The following is a 26,397-nucleotide window of genomic DNA, read 5'->3' on the forward strand; positions in this document are numbered from 1 at the left end:
TGCCTAGAAGGATGATAAATTGAAAGGGGAACCAACAGACAAAGAAGAATGTCACAACAGTGATTATATTACAGCTAGAATTAAAAGGACATCATCTAATAAACATATTCCTGTCACTGAGTGTCACAACACGAGTGTGTGGGTTCACACAGCTCTATGGAACGAAGACTCAGAGGCATCTTAAGAATAAATATAGCCTTTCATGGCTGGAAGGGGGTCCTGCCTTGAAGAACTGAAGCACTTTCCCCTCGCCTAGGGCATTTTTATTTACTCTCTATTTATATTTAGCCAGTTAATTTCCATACCTTCAGAACAACCTAAAAGGAGTCCCAGAGACCAAATGCCAAGTGCAAATTACTTGATTTATCAGGTGCCATGTTTTTCCTGGTTTCTTGAACCAAGTTTTGCATAGGCCTTTGATCTGATCTTTGGGGTACTCTCTGATCCCTTGCTCTCAGACAAGATTCACATAGGGCAGTAAGAGAAACAAAAGGTAAGAGAAACAAAAGGTGTGGTTAAACAAAGGAAGGATTGGGGCGGGGGGAGGGGGGGACAACAAAGGAAGGATTAGGACTAGGTGCTACTCTCTGGAACCAGGCCAGGAACTCAACAGGAGTGCATTACATACTCTAATGACCCTCTACTTAACTCCTTATGCTTCATTCAAAAATAAACCTTAGCTTAAACTCTGCATCTCTCACTTGAAGTCTTTCCTTTGAGAATAAAGATTGACCAAGGGACAGTCTAATCAATTCACTGCTTTCGAATCCCTGGTAAACTCATGCCTCCCCATGTTACTTACTGTTTACTGTCTACCCTCTGTTTAATATCAGTGCTGGGACATAGGAGCTCATGATCTGTTTTGTAATCAGTCTGAGAAGTAATAATGCTCTGTGATAATGTATAGAATTATGCATTCCTTTAGGGATATTCAATAGAGAACAAGGTTTACCCTATGACTCTTAGAATGGGTACCATGTTGTGAAAATGGATGTGGGATCTGAGTAAGGGTAGTGTAAGATGGAGCCCCATATAAGAAACAGTCATTGTTGAAATGTTTCAGATACTGACAAAATGGAAGCCAATTCCTCCATCCCTCTGAATGGATCAGAAGTTGTATTCTATGAATCTACCACCTCCAGGGTTCTATGGATCCTCTCATTGGTAGTCCTCTCCATAACTTTTGTCCTTGGTGTGCTAGGTAATGGGCTTGTGATTTGGGTAGCTGGATTCCGGATGGCACACACTGTGACCTCCATTTGTTATTTGAACCTGGCTTTGGGTGACTTTTCTTTCATGGCTACAATACCACTCCACATCATCTCAATGGTAATGAGAGGAAAATGGATTTTTGGTTGGTTCCTTTGCAAATTTGTACATATCATTGTGCACATAAACCTTTTTGTAAGTGTGTTCCTGATCACTCTCATTGCCATGGACCGCTGTATTTGTGTCCTGTACCCAGTATGGGCTCAGAACCACAGAACTGTGGGTCTGGCCAGGAAAATGATTGTTGGAGTTTGGATTCTTGCTCTACTCCTTACTTTGCCACATTTCCTCTTCTTGACTACAGTAAAAGATGCAAGAGGGGATGTGCACTGTACAACCAACTTTGAATCCTGGGTTACAAACCCCAAGGAGCAATTAAAGGTGTCAATTACTGTGAGTACAGCTTTAGGAATCATCAGTTTCATTATTGGATTCAGCATGCCCATGTCCTTCATTGCCATCTGCTATGGACTCATGGCTGCCAAGATCTGCAGAAGAGGCTTTTTAAATTCCAGCCGTCCCTTACGTGTCCTCACTGCTGTAGCAGTTTCCTTCTTTGTCTGTTGGTTCCCATTTCAACTGATAATTCTTTTAGGAAATATCTGGAACAAGGAGACACCAAACATTATTCACGTGATGGTGAACCCCACAAGCACCCTGGCCTCCTTCAACAGCTGCCTCAACCCAATACTCTATGTCTTTCTGGGTCAAGAATTCAGAGAGAGATTGATCCACTCCCTGTCTGCCAGTCTGAAGAGGGCCCTGCAGGAAGACTCAACCCTGAACAATGGCAAAAGCAACAGTTTGTCTTCACCTCCTGCTGACTCTGAGCTACTGAAAGTGGCAGGAAAGAGCCAAAGCAATGCCTTCTGTGCAAACTCATTCTCACTTTCTGTCTCATCCTATGTTACATGACATTTTTGAGTATTAATTAAAAAAATATTTCTTTGTCCTCTGGTTTGGAAGAAATAAAAATCAAAACTAATATCACTGTCCTTTTAAGACTTTTTCTACTGAGCCTGTAGCCTAGGCTAAGACTAAGATGGCAAAACAGTATAAGAGACCAAAAAAAAAAAAAAAAGGTATATCTGAAAGGATCATACAACATATTATATATTAACACTAAAATTTTATTATTTTATTCAGAAGTAAATCTTTGATGGCCTTGTGGTGTGTGCCTGTAGTCCTAGCACTTCTAGAAAAGAAGATAATTCAAGGGCAGTTTACATAGAAAACTTAAGAATTAAAACCAATCTAGACAAATGAAACCAATTCTAAATTGGTCAATAAAGAGTTCTGTCATGAAGAAGAACAAAATCACAGCATTGTTAGAGAAGGGGTGACATTGTTGATAAACATAGTATCAATAAGGCCACTATCAGAAGGAAATATATTGCATATTTTCTCTTATTTATGAATCACCAGATTTTATATTGACTTGGAAAATTATGTATGTTTGTGTGGGTGTACATGTATACAAGTACATATGAGATATGAAAGTACATTTAAACTGCCTAAGTGATCAAAGAGGCCTGACTGGAGCAGGGGAGATGTAAAATAAGGGAGGGAATGCATAATGGCTAATTTTGATTGTCAACTGGCATAGTCTATAATCATCTTGAGAAAAGTCTCAAGGAGAGACTTTCTAGATTCATTTGATCCATGTGTGCTTCTGTGGAGGATAGCCTTGATTACATCAATTGAGGTGGAAAAACATCCTTATTGTGGGTGATACCAATTATTGGGCAGGGGATGCATCATAGATTGTATAAGACTGCAAAATGCTATCTTAGTCCTGTAATGCATCATTTACACTGCTTTGTATCCTTGAGTGTGCAGATAATGTACCTAGTTTCTCAAATTTATATTGCTCTGACTTCTTTAGGTTGTAGACTGTAAGATAGAACTACCATAAAAAAATAAAATAACACCTTTCTTCCTTAAGTTACTTTTACCAGGCTATTTTTTTTTTTACTATAGCAGAAGGAAAGTAATCAAGAATATAAATTCATACTAAGAGTGTGTCCTTGCTGTGGTAAATGTCACCATATAGCTTTTATTCATTTGGAAAGTTTCATGGAGGGATGTGAAAGAGTGCAGATCCTTAGGATGGAGAAAATCAAGGAATGACTTAAGAGATGGGGATAGAAGAAATTAGGTAAAATTAGAAATAGCAAATACTAGGTGGGGTAAGCAGAGATGTGGTAGAGGAGAGTTAAACATAATAAATGCTACATGAAAAAGAGATACACATGCACATATCTTATAACCAAGTTGAAATATTTTAAAAGTATATTTTTGGATATTTTTGCTCCTACAATCATAAGCAATTAACAAAAATCCTTTAGACATGAGTGGGATATTAATTGTTGGTTGGTTAGGTCCCAAAGTTCCAAAGTGGCCCAGGTTATTATTGTTGCTCTTGGTTGTTCAGTAGAACTATATGATTACTCCAAATAGCTGAAGGCACCACAAATTTTTGATGCAAGATACAGAAAAATAAATTTGGAATTGAGGTAGAATGCCCTAGTTCCTGGCTAGCATCTACAGTGCCAGAGGATGCTATGCAGAATTCTAGGAGAAGAAAGGCATCAACTATCTAACTCAGACATGAAACCGATGACCTCCATGATGAAAAAAAAAAAAACTATGTAGGCAATTGGTGCCAACTTGTGCTGTGGTGCCATGATTGTCAAATAGATTACAATCCACTCTCTGATTGGATATGAGGACAATTTCATAGGAGGGAATCTATGTATGGTACTGTAAACTTAGTCAAAACATGTGGCTTGGGAGTTCATAGGCCCTATCATAGAACTTACTACTTTTGTTTATCTAAACTAAAATACCTTCTAAATACCTATGTAAATATAAATGCCACTCTCTGGCTTATTTGTAACACAAATTGCTAAATGGTCTTAAAATTAAAAAAAAAAAATTTAAAAAAAAAAAAAAAAAAAAAAAAACAGAGCCCGATACTGAGGTAATAGCTGAGAGATCAGAGGAATAGAAAAAAACACAGTCAACCTCACCTTGCCAACTCTTCAGCCAATCCTGTTTCCAAGTTGAACTGCTCAAAAGCTTCTGGTTCCTGGTCCTCATGCCTTATATACCTTTCTGCTTTCTGCCATTACTTCTTGGGATTAAAGGTGTGTGTCCTTCCCAAGCAAAGATGTGAGATCTCAAGTACTGTGATTAAAGATGTGTGCCACCACTTCCTTGCTCTGTTTCCAGTGTGGCCTTGAACTCACAGAGAACCAGATGGATCTCTGCCTCCCTAGGGATAGGATTAAGGGTGTGTGCCACCACTGTCTTGCCTCTTTGTCTAATCTAGTGGCTGGCTCTGTTTTCTGATCCCCAGATAAGTTTTTTTTTTTTTGTTAGAACACAAACAAAATATCACCACACTTATTTATAGAAGACATTTTTGTAGTGAACAGCACCAACTTAGCAACTGAAGCCTGATCATGAAATTGAGAAGAAGTGATTGTTGATAGCTCAACCCTAAATAAGATTAAATTACCTCTTTTAAAAGTCTCAGAGAATGTTAAATAAGGAATGAAAGAATATAAAAGCCAAGAGATAGGGAGCAGAGCTTTAAAATGCTCATATTCTATATTTTGTGTCTTGAGCGAGAAAGTAGTAAGAGGAGACACAGATACTGACCAAGCTGCCTGAGGACTAGAAGGGTAAAGTACTGTGCTTATATTTGCCTATTGGCCTCATTCAATGATAGAAACCCACTGATGAGCAATTGGGCTTTGGGGATATCTGGACAGGGAATGTCTGTGAGGCTGACATGAGGATTATTGTTGGGAGCCATGCAACTCAGTTTTAGACCAGTATATGAGTGTTTGTCTGATGAGTTTCTGGATGAGGCAAAAGCCCATGGGAACAGGCTCACTCGGCAAGGACCAGTGGATTTTGGGACAGTGCAGAATACTGCTGGGATCATACAGCCTGCATGCTCTCTTCTCTTTTGCAATATTGATGATTCTCTTGGCAGTTTTAGTGTCATTTTATCAATCATGCATGAGACAGATGTGATCCTTCTTGGAAACCCCATTTTTTTCTCTAATATTTTTCTCTAAAATTCTTTGGGAGCTGATGCTTCTCATGTTTCTTTTCTGGGGATGCCAGCTGTCACTTTAGACCCCAGGAGCTGTTGTAACTCAATGCTGACAGTAGAGGAAGCAAATCACCCCTATTTCTGTTAAATATATTTTGAATGAGATTGTTGTTCTTGAAAATGTGTGCCTATGTCAATTATCTTTTTGTTTTGTAAAGGCAGGGGGTACCTGGTTTGATATTTGCCCAAGGCAACAAAATGATGTGTTTTGGTTTAAAGATGTTTTGATGTAAACATTGGGAAAAAAACTTATTTGACATACTTGTTTTTGTTGGAAGTTAACGTTGGAGAATGGGAAAAATTGTTTGTTAATATGGAAAAACAAGCTTGTTTTGATGTATAAATAATATGACTGGAGCTATTCATAGGTGGCCACTTGTGTGAAAATCATGTGGAGGTCAGAAAATTCATTTCTTCATGCTTACACCCCTTCCCCATTGTGAAGGCGATACAGACTCTATCTTAGGGTAGGGCCATCATCTTAGACCACCTGCTGTACTCAGTTCCAGGAAGGACCTCAGGAATGTGCCATGACAACTTGAAAGGATACAGAGCAGTATGCTCCTGCAGACATTCTGTCTGAGGTTTATGGCCCTTGAACCTATCTAGATAATCCTGCTGAGCAGCCCAGATAATCCTGCTCAGCAAGTTGTGGTTCCCCACCAAAAGTCTAACCCAAGGGTTTCAAATATGTTTTTATGCTCAAAGTCTAGACCAATAGTTTCAAAAAAATCACCTTGCCCCATATTCTTTCTACCGAGTCCCAAGTTGCCAATTCCCTGCTTGTGGTTTTTCCCTATAATAACTCTCTACACTTGGGCTTGCTGGCACTGCCAAATTTCCCTCCATCTGCTTGGTGGTGGCCCAGGTTGACCCTGACAATAAAAGGACCCTTATGTGCTTGCGTTGGAAACCAGCTCCTTGGTGGTCTCTGGGGGTTTAGCAAAATGGGAACAACATCCATCTTAGTACCTGAATCCAGGCCTTGGTGGTACTGCAACAGACTATTGCTTGTATCTCTGGATTTTTATAGTTTCTGTCAACTTGACACAAACCTAGACATACCTGGAGAGAAGGAACCTCCACTAAGGAATTATCTCAATCAGATTGGCCCATTAGAATGTCTGTAGGATATTTTCTTGCTTGCTAATTGATAAGGGGTGATATCATCCATCATAGACACTGGACCTGGGCTGTATAAGAAAGGCAGCAAGCAAGAGAGAGGAAGCAAACAATTAAGGAACAGTCCCCTTTGGTTTCTGCTTCAGCTCTTGCCTTAGTTTTTCCCAAATGATGGAGTATACACTTGTGTGGTAGCTTGAAAAAATGCCCCCCCAAGGGCACATATATTTTAATGCTTACTCACCATGGGTGGGATTATTTGAAAGGATTAGAACTATGAGAGTGTGAGGCTTTGTTGGAGATTGTATAGCATTGTTGTAGGAAGTGTGCCCTTGAGGTGGGATTTAATGTCCAAAATCCCATGTCAGGCCCAGTATTTCTCTTTCTGCATAAGGATCAGGATGTAAGTTCTCAGCTACTTCTGTAGCACCTGCCTGAGTGCTGTCCTGTTCCCTACATGATGATAACAGACTAAGCCTCTGAAACTGTAAACAAACCAACAATTAAATGCTTCCATGGTCATGGAGTCTGTTTACAACAATAAAAGTGTGACTAAAAAGAAGTTGCTAGAAGGAATTTGGGTATTGTTGCGGTGGAACTGCCTGACCATGCTGTTGTTTGGAGGAATATGGAAAACTTTGGAACTTTAAACTTGAAAAATGTTTGAATGCTCAAACCCAGGCTTACTGGGCTATACTAATAGGAATATGGAAAATGATGCTGCTGAAGGTGATGTAGAATTTCAGGTCCCAGCTCCAGATATTAATAAGTTGCCTAGAGACTGTTCTTATAACAGCTTGGCAAAAAAAAAAAAAAAAAAAAAGTGACTTTTTGCCTTTGTCCTAAAAAATGGGAGGAGGCCAAATTGAAGAGTTTTGGACTAATGCCATTTCTGAGGAGATATTCAAGGCAGCCTGATATTGACTGTGTTGTGCAACTAGTAGTGATCAGTCTTATGCAGATTTATAATGAAAAAGAGAAAGCTGGACAAAGAGAAATACAAGATTTACAGTCTGAGGAGAAAATGCTACCAGGAAATTAAATAAACCTAAGTCTAGTGCTCAAGAAGATAAACAGTTTAAAGAAGAGTCTGATGCTAAATAAAATAAAGGGAGTGGTGCCCTCAGGGAAAGACCCCATCCAGCTAAACTTCCAGCTTGTGAAAAGGAACTAAATGAAAGCTTAAGCAGTGAAGGAAACAACCAACAACAGAAAGCTGATGCAAATATAATTGAATAATTGCCTAGGTTCTAATAGCAGAAGTACTTAGCAGCTTCATCTACTTGCTTCTGGCTTCTGGCTTTATCAGGGGGATAAATAAGAAGAGGGTTGAGCAATCTACCTCCAAGGTTAAGGAAATACAGCAAAGCTAGGAGTGTCTGGGGTGTCATTGCATGGGTACTCAGAAAGGTCACTGAGTGAAGTCGTGAAGGTGAACTTTGGAATATATTAGAGATTCCAAGATGGAGGAGATGCCAGAGACCTGGAATACCTTCCAAGTAGAAATGCTAACAGGGTATAGTAATACCTGGAGAGGAAATGTGTTTCTGCCACTGAAGCTGGAAGAAGTTGGAATTCTCAAGAGCACTTTGACAATAGACATGGAGATGCAGAATTTAGAGTTGGCCCTGCTAATTTTTTCATCTTGCTTTGGTGCAGTAGTTCATCTCATGGTCCCCCTTCCTTTCTTTTGGTGCTATTGAATATTAGATGTAATGTACATTTTGATTTTATGAGGAGATACAGTTAAAAGATTGCCTTGGGTCTCAGAAGAGACTTACATTTTGAAACAGTTTTAAGAAGAAAGAGTTTGTGGACTTTTGATTTTGGCCTCAGTGCATTTTTCATTATTATAGGCCTACAAGCCTATGGTAGCTATGGAGTTGAATATATTTTCTATAGGAATGGGCTCAATTTCATCTATAAGAATGGACCACATAGGTGTATATACTTGAATGTTTAGTAACCAGGGAATAGAACTGTTTGAAAGGCTTAAAATAATTAAGAGGTGTGGCCTTCTGGAGTAGGTGTGCTCTTGTTGAAGGTGTCACTGGGGTGGGCTTTGAGGTTTTAAAAGGCTCACACCAGGCCTAGTCTACCTCTCTCTGCCTGTAAGGATGTAAGCTCTCAGCTACTGCTCCAGAACCTGCCTGCATGCCACCATGCTCCCTTCCTTTATGATAATGGACTAAGCTTCTGAAACTATAAGCAAGCCAACAATTAAATGATATCTTTTATAAAAATTGCTGTAGTCATGGTGTCTCTTTATAGCAATAGAGCAGTGACTAAGACAACCTGTAGCTAAAATAAAACCTCAGCTCCAAGTTGCTTTTGTCAAAATTGTTTATCACAAAAGAGGAGAATCTCACTTCAATGCTGTGCTTTATCAGGCATCTGGAGAGTCCTGACCAGAGGAGTGCAAGATGTTAGTGGGTTGTAAGAGCAGAGGATCTGGGAGGATTGGTGTTTTAGGGAGTACTGACCATAGAAGGTCAAGAAAGGCATGGGAGCTTCAGGGACTGGCCAGCTGCCACTTCCCTGACCCCCTCACCAAGAAAACAGCCCCATTTAACACCAATGAAAATTGGAGACATAAGCCTACCCTGAACTGATTGGGAACAGAAAATAGGTCCTACCCTGATGGATTGGGAATAGCTGATCCCTGAAGCAGAGCCCACTGGTGCCCATTGGACTAAGGTCTGTGCCCTGAGACACAGAACCCATCAGCACTGATTGTACCAAGAGCCCGGATTAGACCAAGAATATCAATAGGACCAAAAGAGACTGCCTCAGACACAGAGAGCATTTGCACAGAGTGGAGGAAGAGATGGGTAGACACCAGTGAAAAATACAGTCAACAAAATAAAGACCAATATGGCACCATCAGAACCTAGTGGTGTCACAATAGCAAGTCCTGAACATCCCAAAGCAAAAGAAGCAAAAAAATAGACCTTAAAAATGACTTGAAGAAGATGATAGAAGCCTTTAAAGAGGAAATGAAAACTACCCTTAAAGAATTTGAAGAAAAGACACAAAAAAATTGGAAGAAATCAATAAATCACTTAAAGAAAGCCAAGAAAAAGCAATTAGACAGGTAAATGAAAAAGTCCAAGATTTAAAAATGGAAATAAAGGCAGTAAAGAAGACACAAACTAATGGAAGAAGGGAAATGGAAAATCTGAATAAATGAACAGGAACTACAGATGAAAGCATAACCAACAGAATGCAAGAGATGGAAGAGAGACTCTCTGGTGTTGAAGATACAATAGAGGAAATAGATTCATCAGTCAAAAAAAAAATAAAGCCAGAAAATTTATAACACAAAACGTCCAGGAAATTTGGGACACCATGAAAAGACCAAACCTAAGAAAAATAGGAATAGAAAAAGGAGAAGAGTACCAACTCAAAGTTACAGAAAATATATTCAACAAAATCATAGAAGAAAACTTTCCCAACTTAAAGAAGGAAATGCCTATGAAGGTACAAAAAGGTTACAGAACCAAAATAGACTGGTTCCAAAAAGAAAACCCCTCACCACATAATAATCAAACCACTAAACGTACAGAATAAAGAAAACATATTAAGAGCGGCAAAGAAAAAAGACAAAGTAACATATAATGGTTGATCCATCAGACCAACACGTGACTTCTCAATGGAGACTCTGAAAGCCAGAAGGTTCTGGACAGACATTATGCAGACACTAAGAGACCATGGATGCCAACTCAGACTATTATATACAGCAAAACTCTCAATCAACATACATGGAGTAAACAAAATATTCCATGATAAAACCAGATTTAAACAATACCTTTCCACAAATCCAGCCCTACAGAAAGCACTACAATGAAAATTCCAACCAAAGGATGTAGCTAGAGTTTTCTTGCCTGGCCCACAGTCAGGACAAATCTCTCTCACCTGCCAGTCCCACAGCCTCAGACCTAACCAAGTAAACACAGAGACTAATATTGGTTACAAACTGTATGCCCATGGCAGGCTTCTTGCTAACTGTTCTTACAGCTTAAATTAATTCATTTCTATAAATCTATACCTTGCCACGTGGTTCGTGGCTTACCGGCATCTTCACATGCTGTTTGTCATCGTGGTGGCTGGCAGTGTCTCTCTGACTCAGCCTTCCACTTCCCAGCTTTATTCTCCTCCTTGAACCACCTACACTTCCTGCCTAGCCAATGGCCAATCAGTGTTTTATTTATTGACTAATTGGCAACACATTTGCCATATAGAACATCCCATAGCAAAAGGGAGTTAGATACACTCATGAAAATACAGGCATAGATAATCCCACACCAACAAATACCAAAGAAGAGAAACACATAACACTACCAACAAAAAATAACAGGAATTAACTATCACTGGTCATTAATATCCATTAATAACAATGGTCCCAATTTGCCTACAAAAAGATACAGGTTAATAGAATGGATATGAAAACAGGATCCATCATCCTTCTGCTGCATACAAGAAACACGCCTCAACTTTAAAGACAGACACTATCTCACAGTAAAAGACTGGAAAAAAACTTTCCTATCAAATGGATAAGAAACAAGCTGGTGTAGCAATCCTAACACTGAATAAAATAGACTTTAAAATCAATAGAAAGATATTGAGAAAGACATTACATACTTATTACAGAGAAAATCCACCAAGATGCAGTCTCAATTCTGAACATTTATGCCCCAAATACAAGGGCATGCACATTTAAAAAAGAGGAATCAATGTCTAGAAATAATCAAATTGAGAGCTGAAATCAATAAAATAGAAACAAAGAGAATAATACAAAGAATCAATAAAACAAAGAGTTGTTTCTTTGAAAAAAATCAACAAAATAGATAAGCCCTTATCCAAATTAACCAAAAGGCAGAGAAAGAGCATCCAAATCAACAAAATCAGAAATCAAAAGGGAGACATGCAGGGCAGTGGTGGCACATGCCTTCAATACCAGCACTTGGGAGGCAGAGCCAGGAAGATCTTTGTGAGTTCGAGGCCAGCCTGGGCTACAGAGTGAGTTCCAGGAAAGGCACAACGCTACACAGAGAAAACTCATCTAGAAAAACCAAAAAGAAAAAAGAAAAAAGAAAGAAAGAAAGAAAGAAAGAAAGAAAGAAAGAAAGAAAGAAAGAAAGAGAGAAAAGAGAGACATAACAGCATACAATGCAGAAATCCCTGTACTTCAAAAAATTGTACTCCACAAAATTGGAAAATCTGAAAGAAATGGACAATTTTCTGGATAGGTACCCCATACCAAAGTTAAATCAAGACCAGATAAAAAATGTAAATGGACCAATAAACCCTAAGGAAATAGAAACAGTCATTAAAAGTCTCTCAAACAAAAAAGGCACAGGATCAGATGGTTTCAGCACAGAATTCTACCAGAATTTCAAAGAAGAGGTAGTTCCAATACTCTTTAAATTGTTCCACACTATAGAAACGGAAGGAACATTACCAAACTTTTTTTATGAGGCTACAGTCCCTAATACTCTAACCACACAAAGATGGAACAAAGAAAGAGAATTACAGACCCATCTCCCTCATGAACATTGATGCAGAAATACTCGATAAAATTCTTGCTAACATAATCCAAAAACACATAAAAAAATTATCCACCATGACCAAGTGGGCTTCATCCCAGGGATGCAAGCATGGTTCAACATACAAAAATCTGTCAATGTAATACACCATAGAAACAAACTGTAAGATAAAACCACATGATCGTCTCATTAGAGGCTGAAAAATCCATTGACAAAATCCAACACCCCTTCAAGATAAAGGTTCTAGAGAGATCAGGAATACAAAGAACATACCTAAACATAGTAAAGGCAATTAATAGCAATCATACAGCCAACATCAAATTAAATGGAGAGAACTTATAGCAATTCCATGAAAATCAGGAGCAACACAAGGCTGTCCACTCTCTCTGTATTTATTCAACATAGTATTTGCAGTTCTAGCTAGAGCAATAAGATAACAAAAGGAGATCAAAGGGATAGAAATTGGAAAGGAAGATGTCAAACTTTCACTATTTGCAGATGATATGATAGTGAACATAAGTGACTCCAAAAATTCTACCAGGGAATTCCTACAACTGATAAACTCCTTCAGTAATATGGCGGGATACGAGATTAACTCAAAAAATCAGTAGCCCTCCTATATACAAATGATAAAAGGGTTGAGAAAGAAATCAAAGAAACAAAACCCTTTACAATACCCACAAATAATATAAAATACCTTTGGGTAGCTCTAACTAAGCCAGTGAAAGACATGTATGATAAGAACTTTAAAGTCTCTGAAGAAAGAAATTGCAGAAAATGGAAAGATCTCCATGCTCATGGATACATAGAATCCACATAGTAAAAATGGCAATCTTACCAAAGCAATCTACAGATTCAATGCAATCCCCATCAAAATACCAACACAATTCTTCACAGACTTGGAAAGAACAATAGTCAAATTCATATGGAAAAACAAAAAACCCAGGTAGCTAAAAGAAACTTGTATGATAAAGCAATCTCTGGAGGCATCATGATCTATGACTTTAAGCTGTACTATAGAGCTACAGTAATAAAAAACAGCTTGGTACTGGCATAAAAACTGACATGTGGACCAAAGGAATCAAATTGAAGACCCTGACATTAATCCACACATGTATGAACACCTAATTTTTGACAAAGAAGCCAAAACTGTACAATGGAATAAAGAAAGAATCTTCAACAAATGGTGCTGGTGTAACTGGATGTCAACATGTAGAAGATTTCAAATAGATCCATATATGTCACTATACACAAAACTTAAGTTCAAGTGGATCAAAAACCTCAACATAAATCCAGTTACTCTGAACCCGATAAAAGAAAGTAGGAGTAGTCTTGAATACATTGGCACTGGAGATCACTTCCTAAATATAACACCAGTAGCACAGACACTGAGAGCAACAATTAATAAATGGGACCTCTTCAAACTGAGAAGCTTTTGTAGGGCAAAGAATATGGTCAATAAGACAAAATTACAACCTACAGAATGGAAAAAGATCTTCACCAACCACACATCTGACGGGCTGATCTTCAAAATATATAAAGAACTCAAAAAGCTAGACTTCAAAATACCTAAAAGTTCATTTAAAAATGGGCTATACAGCTTAACAGAGAATTTTCAACAGAAGAATCTCAAATGGCTGAAAGACATTTAAGTAATTGCTCAACATCCTTAATCATGAGGGAAATGCAAATCAAAACAACTCTGAGATACCATCTTACCCCAATGTCAGTGTTGGAGAAAATGTGGAGCAAAGGGAACACTACCACATTGTTGGTGAGAATGCAAACTTGTACAGCCACTCTGGAAATCAGTATGGCAGTTTCTCAGAAAATTGGGAATCAATCTTCCTCAAAACCCAGCTATGCCACTCTTGCGCATATACCCAAGTAAAGCTCAATCACACCACAAGGACCCATGCTCAACTATGTTCATATCAGTATTATTAGTAATAGCCAGAAGCTGGAAATAACCTAGATGCCCCTCAATTGAATGAATAAAGAAATGTGGTAACATTGCAGTCCCAGTTTCAGGCCAGTTGGCAGGTAGACCTCCTGTACACAGGTCAGACTACCACCATTCCCCCATCAGACCCTGTAACCCAAGCCCCACCTCTCCCAAATCCCACCCACCATCCAATTTTGCAACTGTTCCCTGAGATAGAACCTGCCCAAACCCAACTGGAATAAGAGTTGAGTATTTATCCTCATACCCAAACAAGCCAGCCCCTAGGCTTTTGGCCCAGGGGCATAACCCTGCACCCCTATACCACCACCCATTGCAGTCCCAGTTTCAGGCCAGTTGGCAGGCAGACCTCCTGAAGACAGGTCAGACTACCCCCATCTACCATGTGCCAAGACTGCAGCTACTCCCTGAAACAGAGCCAACTAGTGCCAATTCAACTAAGAGCTGCTCCCTGAGACAAAGAGGCCATCAGCATCAACTAGACCAAGAGCTCCCAATGGACCAAGAGTATCAGTCAGACCAAGAAAAGCTCCCTCAGACACAGACACTGCTCGCACCAAGTGGAAAAAGAGATGGGTAGATGGCAGTGCAAAAATACAGTCAACTACATTAAAAACCAATATGGCTCCATCAGAACCTACAGCATCAAGACCTGAACATCCCAACACAGAAGATATTGACAATAAAAATGACTTTAAGAAGATATTAGAGATCTTAAAAGAGGAAATGAAAATTTCTCTTAAGAAAATCGAGGAAAAGTCAAACGAAATATGGGAAGAAATCAGTAAATCACTTGAAAGCCAAGAAAAAGCAATTAAACAAGTGAGGGAAACTGTTCAAAATTTGAAAACTGAAATCGAGACAACAAAGAAGACAGAAACTGAGGGAACACTTGAAGTGGAAAATCTGAGTAAATGAACAGGAACTACAGATGCAAGTGTAACCAACAGAATGCAAGAGATGGAAGATCTCTGGCGCTGAAGATACAGTAGAGGAAATAGATTCATCAGTCAAAGAAAACAATAAAGCCAACAAAGTCATGACCCAAAATGTCCAGGAAATTTGGGACACCATGAAAAGACCAAACCTAAGAATAATAGGGATAGAAGAAGGAGGAGAATACCAATTCAGAGGCACAGAAAATATATTCAACAAAATTATAGAACACTTTCCCAACCTAAAGAAGAAAATGCCTATAAAGATACAAGAAGGTTACAGAACACCAAATTGACTGGATCAAAAAAAAAAAAGTCCCCTCGCCAAATAATAATCAAACCAATAAACATACAGAATAAAGAAAAAAATATTAAGAGCTACAAAGGAAAAAGCCAAGTAACATATAAAAGCAGAACCATAAGAGTAACACCTGAATTCTCAATGGATACTCTAAAAGCCAGAAGGTCCTGGACAGACATTATGAGGACACTAAGAGACCATGGATGCCACCCCAGACCATTATACCCAGCAAAACTCTCAATCAACATAGATGGAGTAAACAAAATATTCCATGATAAAACCAGATTTAAATATATCTCTCCACAAATCCAGCACTACAGAAAGCACTTGAAGTTAAAATCCAACCTAAGGAAGTTAGACACACCCATGAAGACACAGGCAATGGATAGTCTAATACCAACAAATACCAAAGAAGGGAAACATACACAACCACCAAGAAAAATAACAGGAATTAACAATAGCTGGTTGCTGTGGGATGTTCTGTATGGCAAATGTGTTGCTCTGATTGGTTGGTAAATAAAACACTGATTGGCCAGTAGTCAGGCAGGAGGAAGTATAGGTGGGACAAGGAGGAGAATAAAGCTGAGAAGTGGAAGGCTGAGAGAGAGACACTGCCAGCCACCACGATGACAAACAGCATGTGAAGATGCCGGTAAGCCACGAACCACATGGCAAGGTATAGATTTATAGAAATGGATTAATTTAAGCTGTAAGAACAGTTAGCAAGAAGCCTGCCATGCCCATACAGTTTATAAGCAATATAAGTCTCTGTGTTTACTTGGTTGGGTCTGAGGCTGTGGGACTGGCAGGTGAGAGAGATTTGTCCTGACTGTGGGCCAGGCAGGAAAACTCTAGCCAGAGCTGGTCATTAATATCCATCAATATCAGTGGCCTCAATTCACCTACAAAAAGGCAAAGGCTAACAGAATGGACACAAAAACAAGATTCATCCATTTGCTGCATAAAAGAAACACACCTCAACTTCAAAGACACACACTACCTCAGAATAAAAGGCTGGGGAAAGACTTTCCAATCAACTGAATTTAAGAAGCAACCTGTGTAGCTACTCTAATATCTAATAAAATAGACTTCAAACTCAAATCAATCAAAAGAGATCAGGAAGGACATTATACATTCATCACAGGGAAAATCCAACAAGATGAAGTCTCAATTCTGAATATTTATGCCCCAAATAAAAAAGCACCAACATTTATAAAAGAAACATTACTAAAGCTGAAATCGCACATCAAAACCCATACACTAGTAGTGGGAGTCTTCAACACCCCACTCTCACCAATGGACAGGCCTGCCAGACAGAAACTTAAGAGAAATAAGGGAACTAACAGATATTATGACTCAAATAGACTTAATAGATATCTACAGAATATTCCCCATTAACACAAAAGAATATACCTTATTTTCAGCACCCCATAGAACCTTTTCTAAGATTGACCACATGCTTGGTCACAAAGCAAATCTCAACAGATACAAAAAATTTGAAATAGCCTCCTATATCTTATCAAACCACCATGGCTTAAAGTTAGATTTCAGCAACAACAAAAATTACAGAAAGCCTACAATCTCATGGAAACTGAATAATGCCCAAATGCATCACCAATGGGTCAAGGAAGAAATAAACAAAGAAATTAAAGATTTCCTAAAATTCAATGAAAATGAAAGTACAACATGCACAAACTTATGGGACACCATGAAAGCAGTGCTAAGAGGAAAATTCATAGCTTCAAATGCCCACATAAAGAAGTTGGAGAAATCTCACACTAGTGACTTAACAGCACACCTGAAAGACCTAGAACAAGATGAAGTAAACTCACCCAGGAGTAACAGACACCAGAATGTAATCAAATTGAGGGATGAAATAAAAAAAAAAGAAGCAAAGAGAACAATACAAAGAATCAATGAAACAAAGAGTTGGTTCTTTGAGAAAATCAACAAGATAGAAAAGTCCTTATCCAAATTAACCAAAAAGCAGAGAGACAGCATCCAAATTAACAAAATCAGAAATGAAAAGGAAGACATAGCAACAGACAATGAGAAAATCCAGAGAATCATCAGGTCATACTTCAAAAACCTGTACTCCACAAGATTGGAAAATCTGAAAGAAATGGACAATTTTCTGGATAGGTACCCTGTAGCTAGAGTTTTCCTGCCTTGCCCACAGTCAGGACAAATCTTTGTCACCCACCAGTCCCACAGCCGTTAAGACCTAACCAAGTAAACACAGAGACTTATATTGCTTATAAACTGTATGGGCATGGCAGGCTTCTTGCTAACTGTTCTTACAGCTTAAATTAATCCATTTCTATAAATCTATACCTTGCCACATTGGTCGTGATTTACCAGCATCTTCACATGCTGTTTGTCATCATGGCAGTTGGCAGTGTCTCTCTGACTCAGCCTTCCACTTCCCAGCTTCATTCTCCTCCTTGTGCCGCCGATACTTCCTGCCTGGCCACTGGTCAATCAATGATTTATTTATTGACCAATCAGCAACACACTTGACATACAGACCATCCCACAGCATTTCCCCTTTTCTTTTTTTTTTTCTTTTTTTTTTTCAAAAAGGAAGGTTTTAACCTTAACAAAGTAAAATTACATATAATTTGGGAATTTGGGCGTAGCTTCTCTTACTACTTCCTGCTGGAGGGGGGCACTGTATCTTATGGGGACACAAAGGATTTGTGGAATTTTAGGATTATGGAATAGTCCATGAGGCTGTATTGTCCGAGCCAGTTTCCTTGAATCTGATCTGGCCATTGGATTATCTGGGCCATGGTGTCATCGAAGACCTTTCAGGAGGTCTTGGCTGGTCAAACCTGATATATCTTAATCTGGAACAAATCCATAGCCTCTGGCTTTCTGTGGGAACAAAAGCAGAGTCACCTTTCCAAAACAACACATCCTTACATCCAAATTTTGAAGTCAAGGTACCTTTAAATTATACATTTTGGCATAACTCAACAGCTTTTACAATCAAATGTTTTTCTGCAGTTAAAAATCCCAAAGACAACACAATCCAGATTCTCTGTGTAATATTCATCTTTACGTGGCTTATTTTTTATATTAATTTTACTGTCTCTTTAAAGACTTTATTTTTTAAAACTATGTATTTGTTTATATTACTGTATATATCACCTTTTTTGTCTCTTTCAAGCCTATGTATATTTTACACACATTGCAAACTATTACATCTGAATCTGTCTTATTGTGAATCTATTGCTTTAAACTGCAACAGCTGTGGCTGCTGGCTCCTCCCACCTCAGCTTCCCAACATGACGGTGGTACATTTACCACCAGCTCTGGGAGCTATCATGGGTCTATGCTTTTATCCAAGAAGCATGTAGCCCAGAAACCTCTTCTTTTGTTTTGTACTAGGAAAGGCTAAATCCACCATGCAGCTTAATGTGCCACTTGCAGAGGCCTCATTCCCGCCATACAGCAGGTTGAGCACACACGCCAGGAACCCACAAGTAGCTCAAACCAGCAGCTGCCGCTCATTTGAGAGAGACAATTAGGAACTGTTTTTTAGCTCCATTTTAGAATCTTTTTTTCTCAGTTTTTAGGTGGAAACTCTTGCCACCACATTGGACACCATTTGTAGCTAGAGTTTTCCTGCTTGGTCCACAGTCAGGACAAATCTCTCTCACCTGCCAGTCCCACAGCTGCTCAGACCCAACCAAGTAAACACAGAGACTTATATTGGTTACAAACTGTATGGCTGTGGCAGGCTTCTTGCTAACTTTTCTTACAGCTTAAATTAATCTATTTCTATAAATCTTTACCTTGCCACATGGCTCGTGGCTTACCGGCATCTTCACATGCTGTTTGTCATCGTGGTGGCTGGCAGTGTCTCTGACTCAGCCTTCCATTTCCCAGCTTTATTCTCCTCCTTGTCCTGCCTATACTTCCTGCCTGGCCACTGGCCAGTCAGTGATTTATTTGTTGACCAATCAGCAACACACTTGACATACAGACCATCCCACAGCAGTACCCTGTACCAAAGTTAAATCAAGACCAGATAAAAATGTAAATAGACCAATAACCCCTAAGGAAATAGAAACAGTCATTAAAAGTCTCCCAAACAAAAAAGGCACAGGACCAGATGGTTTTAGCGCAGAATTCTACCAGAATTTCACAGAAGAGCTAATACCAATACTCTTCAAATTGTTCCACACTATAGAAATGGAAGGAATATTACCAAATTCTTTTTATGAGGCTACAGTTACCCTGATACCCAAATCACACAAAGATGCAACAAAGAAAGAGAATTACAGACCAATCTCCCTCATGAACATTGATGCAAAAGTATTCAAGAAAATACTGGCTAACCGAACGCAGGAACACATAAAAAAAAAATTATCCACCATGACCAAGTAGGCTTCATCACAGGGATGCAAGAATGGTTCAACATACAAAAATCTGTCAATGTAATACACCATAGAAACTAACTGAAAGAAAAAAAACCACATGATCATCTTATTGGATGCTGAAAAAGCCTTTGACAAAATCCAACCCCTTCATGATGAAGGTTCTAGAGAGATCAGGAATACAAAGAACGTACCTAAACATAATAAAGGAAATTTACAGCAATCATACAGCCAACATCAAATTAAATGAAGAGAAACTGAAATTGATTCCACCAAAATCAGGAGTAAAACAAGGCTGTCCACTCTCCCCATATTTATTCAACATAGTACTTGAAGTTCTAACTAGAGCAATAAGACAACAAAAGGAAATCAAGGGGATACAAATTGGAAAGGAAGAAGTCAAACTTTCATTATTTGCATATGATATGATAGTATACATAAGTTATGCCAAAAATTCTACCAGGGAACTTCTACAGCTGATAAACTCATTCAGTAAGGCAGCAGGATACAAGATTAACTCAAAAAAATCAATAGCCCTCCTATATACAAATGATAAAAAGGCTGAGAAAAAATCAGAGAAACAACACCCTTTACAATAGCCACCAATAATATAAAAATACCTTCGGGTAGCTCTAACTAAGCCAGTGAAAGCCATGTATGATAAGAACTTTAAGTCTCTGAAGAAAGAAATTGAAAAAGATGTCAGAAAATGGAAAGATCTCCCATGCTCATAGATAGGTAGAATCAACATAGTAAAAATGGCAATCTTACCAAAAGCAATCTACAGATTCAATGCAATCCCCATCAAAATCCCAACACAATTATTCACAGACCTGGAAAAAACAATACTTAACTCTGCACAGAAAAACGAAAATCCTAGGATAGCTAAAAGAATTCTGTATAATAAAGCAACCTCTGGAGGCATAATGATCCATAACTTCAAGCTCTACTATACAGCTATAGTAATTAAAAACAGCTTGGTACTGATATAAAAACCATCATGTGGACCAATGGAATCAGATTAAAGACCCTTATATTGGTGAAATTATTAAGGCCACTCCACATAGTTAAAAGGAGATTTATTTAATGGGGTAACTTACAAATTAAGGGATAGGTAGGTCACGGGGTCTGGGGAAGGTGTATCGCCGTCCAGCGGTGTTCTCTGGAGCTCTGCTTGGTCCACTTCTCCCATCCAGGGTCCCAGAACCGAGAGCCAGCTCGCCGATCCAGATCTCCAGTCTCCAGTCGCCTCCCTTGGCCCCACCTTGTAGGCGTGACAGTTGCTGAAGTCTCAATGGGGGTTGGAACTTCCAGATCAAAGCTGGAATGGCTACCCACTACACTCTTACATTAAACCACACACCTATGGACATATGATTTTTGACAAAGAAGTCAAAACTGTACAATGGAAAAAAGAAAGCATCTTCAACAAATGGTACTGGAATAACTGGATGTCAACATGCAGAAGATTGCAAATAGATCCGTATCTGTCACCATGCACAAAACTTAAATCCAAGTGGATGAAAGACATCAATATAAATCCACTTACTCTGAAGCTTATAGAAGAGAAAGTAGGAAGTAGTCTTGAATGCATTGGCAATGGTGGTCACTTACTAAATATAACACTAGTAGCATAGATACTGAGATTGGCAATTAATAAATGGGACCTATTCAAACTGAGATGATTTTGTAGGGCAAAGGACATGTTCAACAAGACAAAGTGACAGCCTATACAGAATGGGAAAAGATCTTCACCAACCACACATCTGACAAAGGACTGATCTCCAAAATATATAAAGAACTCAAAAAACTAGACTTCAAAATACTGAACAATCCAGTTAAAAAATGGGCTACAGGGCTTAACTGAGAATTTTCAACAGAAGAATCTCAAATGGCCAAAAGACATTTAAGGAATTGCTCAAATTCCTTAATCAGCAGGGAAATGCAAATCAAAAAGAACTCTGAGATACCATCTTACACCAGTCAGAATGGCTAAGATCAAAAACACTGAAGACAGCTTATGTTGGAGAGGATGTGGAGCAAGGGGAAGACTTTTCCACTGTTGGTGGGAATGCAAACTTGTATAGCCACTCTGGAAATCAGTATGGCAGTTTCTCAGAAAATTGGGAATAAGTCTTCCTCAAGACTCAGTTATACCACTTTTGGGCATATACCCAAGGAATGCTCAATCTTACCACAAGGACACATGCTCAACTATGTTCATACCAGCATTATTTGTAATAGCAAGAACCTGGAAACAACCTAGATGCCCTTCAACTGAAGAATAGATAAAGAAAATGTGGTGCATATACACAATGGAGTACTACTCAGCAGTAAAAGCAATGATATCATGAAATTTGCAGGCAAATGGATGGAACTAGAAAATATCATGCTGAGTGAGGTAACCCAGACTCAGAAGGACAAACATACTACATACTCACTCATAAGTGGATACTAGATGTGAGGGAAGGAATGGCCAGACTGCAACCCACAGCTCCAGAGAGGCTAGCTAACAGAGAAAGACCCTAGGAGGGACACATGGATGACCCTGTGAAGGAGAAGTGGATGAGTTCTACATGAGAGGACTGGGTATGGGGCAGTGGCAGAGGGCTAGGAGTAGGGGATGATACCATAGGGAAATGGGTGGGTCAAGCTAGAACAGGGACAGAGTGGGAGGGCAGGGAGGGAGACACCATGATAGATGAGGACTTCATTGGAATAGGAAGAGGCAGGGTGCCAGGGAGGCTCTCAGGAATCTACAAGGATGACCCCACCTTGGTCAGCTGACAGTGGTCCAGAGGGTGCCTGGACTGGTCTACTCTGGTGACCGGTCTAATGAATAACCTAGCTGTCATCATACAGCCTTTATCCAGGAACTGATGGAGGCAGATGCATAGATCCACGGTCAGGTGCCAGGCTGAGCTCCTGGAATCCAATTGATGAGAGAGAGGAGGAATTCTGCAGGCGAGTGATATTGAGATCATGATGGGAGGACTTGCAGAGATGACTAGCCACATTACTGGAAGCCCATGAACTGCGAACTGGTGGCTGTGGAGCCCCCATGGGACTGGACTAGGCCCTCTGGATATGGAAGACAGTTATTTGGCTCAAACTGTTTGGAGGACACCCAGGCAGGGGGATTGGGATCTGTCCCTGGTGCATGGGTAGGCTTCTGGGAATCTGATGACTGTGGTGTGATGCCTTGCACACCCTTGGTGCAGTGAGAAGAGGCTTGGACCTGCCTAGGCTCAGTGTGCCAGATTCTGCTGACTCCCCATGGGAGACCTTGATTTGGGGGATGTGGGGATGTGGGATGGCTTGGGAGAGAGGAATGCGGGCTGGGAGGAGGGAGGAAAGAGGAATCTGTGAGTGGTATGTGGAGTGAGTAGAAAATTTCTTAATAAACAAAAAAAAATGTGGTACGTATACACAATGGAGTACTACTCAGCAGAGAAAAACGATGACATGATGAAATTTGCAGGCAAATGGATGGAACTAGAAAATATCGTCCTGAGTGAGGTAACCCAGACTCAGAAGGACAAACATGGTGTGTACTCACTCATTAGTGGATACTAGATATAAAGCAAAGGATAACCAGACTGCAACTCACAGCTTCAGGGTGGCTAGCTAGTAAGGAGGACCCTAGGAAGGATGCATGGATTGCCCAGTGATGGAGAAATGGATGAAATCTATATGAGTAAACTGGGGGTGAAGGGGAGTAATGAAGGGCAAGGGACAGGGGATGAGAGCTTAGGGGAGCAAGAGGTTCGAGCTGGAACAGGAACAGAGTGGGAGAGCAAGGAAAGAGATACAATGATAAATGAAGACACCATGAGAATAAGGAAAACAGAGTGCTGGGGGCTTCCCAGGATCTACAAGGATGGCCCCACCATAGACTACTGGCAATGGTTGAGAGGGTGGCTGAGCTGGCATACTCTGGTAATTGGATGGCTGAATACCCTGACTGTCATCATGTAGCCCCCATCCAGGGACTGATGGAGACAGATGCAAAGATCCACGGCTGGGTCCCAGTCAGAGCTCCAGAGTCCAGCTGATGGGGGAGAGAAGAAATTCTGTGAGCAAGAGATATTGGGACCATTACTGGAAAGCATACAGAGACAACTAGCCAAACTAATGGAAACGCATGAACTGAGGAGGTCCCATGGTACTGGAATGGGCCCTCTGGATAGATGAGACAGTTGTTTGACTTGAACTGTCTAGGGGGTCCCCAGGCAGTGGGATCTGAACCTGTCAATAGTGCCTGAGCTGGCTTTTTGGAACCTAGTGCCTATGGTGGGACACTTTGCACAGCCTTGGTGCAGAAAGGAGGGGCTCGGACCTGCCTCATCTGAATGTGCCAGGCTCTGCTGACTCCCCAAAGGAGACCTTGCCTTGGAGGAGGTGGGAATGTGGGGTGGTTGGGGCAGAAGGCTGGGGGCGGGAAGAGGGAGGACAGGGGAATTTGTGGTTGGTATGTAAAATGAATAAAAAAATCTCTTAATAAAAACAAAATTTATTTTTAAAAAAAGGTCAAAAAAGAAGTGCAAAAGAGATTCATCCATCTATTGAGTATGAGTGGAAATTGGAGGGACCTGAGAAGGTAGAAAGAGATGTTATGAGAATCTGAGAGTAGCAATGGGACCACAGATATGGTACAGGGTCCCAGACTTACTTACAAGGATCTAAGTAATCTAGAGTGGAAAGCATATGGCAGACCAAAGAATAAATTTGATACCCAGTACTTTTTGTCAATGTGCCAGCAGGGAATTCTCAAGTAAACTTGAGCTGGGAATTTGAGGAATGTGGATTAGAGAAGATTGAAAGAAGGGGTTTGTGTTCCCAGAAATGAAGTGAGCTGTGTTTTTAATGTATCTAGGAGAGTGGCATGAGGATGTTTGGGAACCTAAGTGAGTTGGTATTTGGAGAGTACTAGGGCATAAGAGGCTAAGAGAAGATGGGGTATAGATGTATCAGTTGGGATTGAGCTCTACACTGCATTTTGATTGGTCATGACTTTCTCTATTGGTCTGTATTTGTTGCAAACAGAAGTTTCCTTGATGATGCATGATGATTAGACTTCTCTGTGAGTATAAGCAAAAAAACTTGGAATGTTTAGGGACTATGCTGATTCAGTAAAGCCATGGTTTTTTGTAGATTCTCCTCCAAGTTTCAAGACTTCATTAGCCCTGGATATTTGACTAGGTTTCCAGTATTTGGCATGACTTCCCTTTTGCTGATCTGGTCTTAAATACTATGATAGAGCTAATAACACCATTTTTGAAAGCTCAAAGGCTGAGGTATAGAGATATAAATAGTGACAGTTACTAGGACAAAAGATATACACTAGTGGGCGTCTTACAATTTAATAAATATTTGTTCTCACATAACCATGAAAAACTGAAAGAACTTAGTTTTTCTTAATAGATCCTCTATATTTTATAAAATGGTGATAAATTATCCATAAATGTATAGTATAAAATTGAAGGTTTTAATTAATGTATTATTTTAATTGGAAGAATATATATCAATCAAAAAATGGAGAATTGATAGAAGTGACTAGAGAAAAATGTGTAACTGTATATATTAAATTTAAAATGTATCTAGTCAGCTAGACTTTAAAGAGCCAGATGTGGCACATTATATTACATTTGAATAGGGACTGCATGTAGCTAACTCTAAGATGGTTGTTCTGATTGACTGACATTTGACATTGGCTGTTAAAATATAGTCCTAAAAGTGCCTATGTACTAATAGTATGCAACACAATTGTATAGAAGAATTTCTAAATGGTCTTATTAAATAAAAAACATGGAGCCAAATATATGGGTGAAAGCCTTAGAGATCAAGGAAATAGGAATAGCCACCAGCCAACGTTACCTCAGCAGCTGTAGCAGCTTCCAAATGCAAGCTACTTTCTGTCTACCCATGCCTTTATCTGCCTTGCTTTTCTGCCTTCTCATTGGCTCTTAGCCAAGCTACCTCACTTCCTTGTCACTGCCTGTCTCTACAGACCTCCAGATCTCTATGATTGGTACTGGGATTAAAGGCATGTGTCACCATGCTTGGCTCTGTTCCCTAGTATGGCCTTGAACACACAGAGACCCAGCCTGCTAAGTGATAGGATTAAGGGCATGTGCTACCACAGACTGACTTTTGTGTTTACTTAAAATGGCTTACTATTTCCTCTGATCTCAAGGCAAACTTTATTAATATACAAATAAAATATCACCATATTTCAGCACAAATAAAATATCACCACAACATTGTGCAATAGATTGGTACACTATTAACTTTTAAAAAAAATCATAATTTTTTTCCTTTCATTTTTTTTAATTCTATATATTTTTTTCTTCACTCATATATTACATCCCAACCACTGTTTCTCCTCCCTTCTCTCTTCCCAATCATTCTGCCCCACCTCCTCTCTCCTTCAGATTTACTCCTCATCCATTTACCTTCAGAAAAGAGCAGGCCTCCAAGGCATATCAACCAAACAAGGTATAACAAGTTACAATAAGACTAGGTACATACACTGGGTGAGATATGAAGGGTTGATGAGGTACCCCAGTAGGAGAAAAGGGTCACAAAAGCAGACAAAAGAGTCAGAGACTACCTCCATTCCACTGTTAGGAGTCCCACAAAAAACGCCAAGCTACACCACCATAACATGTACGCAGAGGATCTAGGTTAGACTCATTAATTTTTATAATCTGATTTTCTTCAATATAAATGCAGAAACCAAATGAA

At 39.5% G+C, this 26,397-nt stretch overlaps 1 protein-coding gene across 1 annotated transcript; it reads left to right on the top strand.

Moving 5' to 3' along the window:
- The first annotated feature begins 1,074 nt into the window (after positions 1-1,074).
- LOC131904108 (formyl peptide receptor-related sequence 3) lies at positions 1,075-2,184 on the top strand. The gene has a single exon (XM_059255068.1). It carries the CDS (start codon positions 1,075-1,077, stop codon positions 2,182-2,184), a length of 1,110 nt encoding a protein of 369 aa, XP_059111051.1.
- Positions 2,185-26,397: the final 24,213 nt, after the last annotated feature.

Source organism: Peromyscus eremicus, chromosome 1, assembly GCF_949786415.1.
Source record: "Peromyscus eremicus chromosome 1, PerEre_H2_v1, whole genome shotgun sequence".
NCBI classification, from domain to species: Eukaryota; Metazoa; Chordata; class Mammalia; order Rodentia; family Cricetidae; genus Peromyscus; species Peromyscus eremicus.

Excerpts from the sequence above, each read along its gene's own strand:
- LOC131904108 (XM_059255068.1), top strand. The coding sequence starts at position 1,075 with ATGGAAGCCAATTCCTCCATCCCTCTGAATGGATCAGAAGTTGTATTC.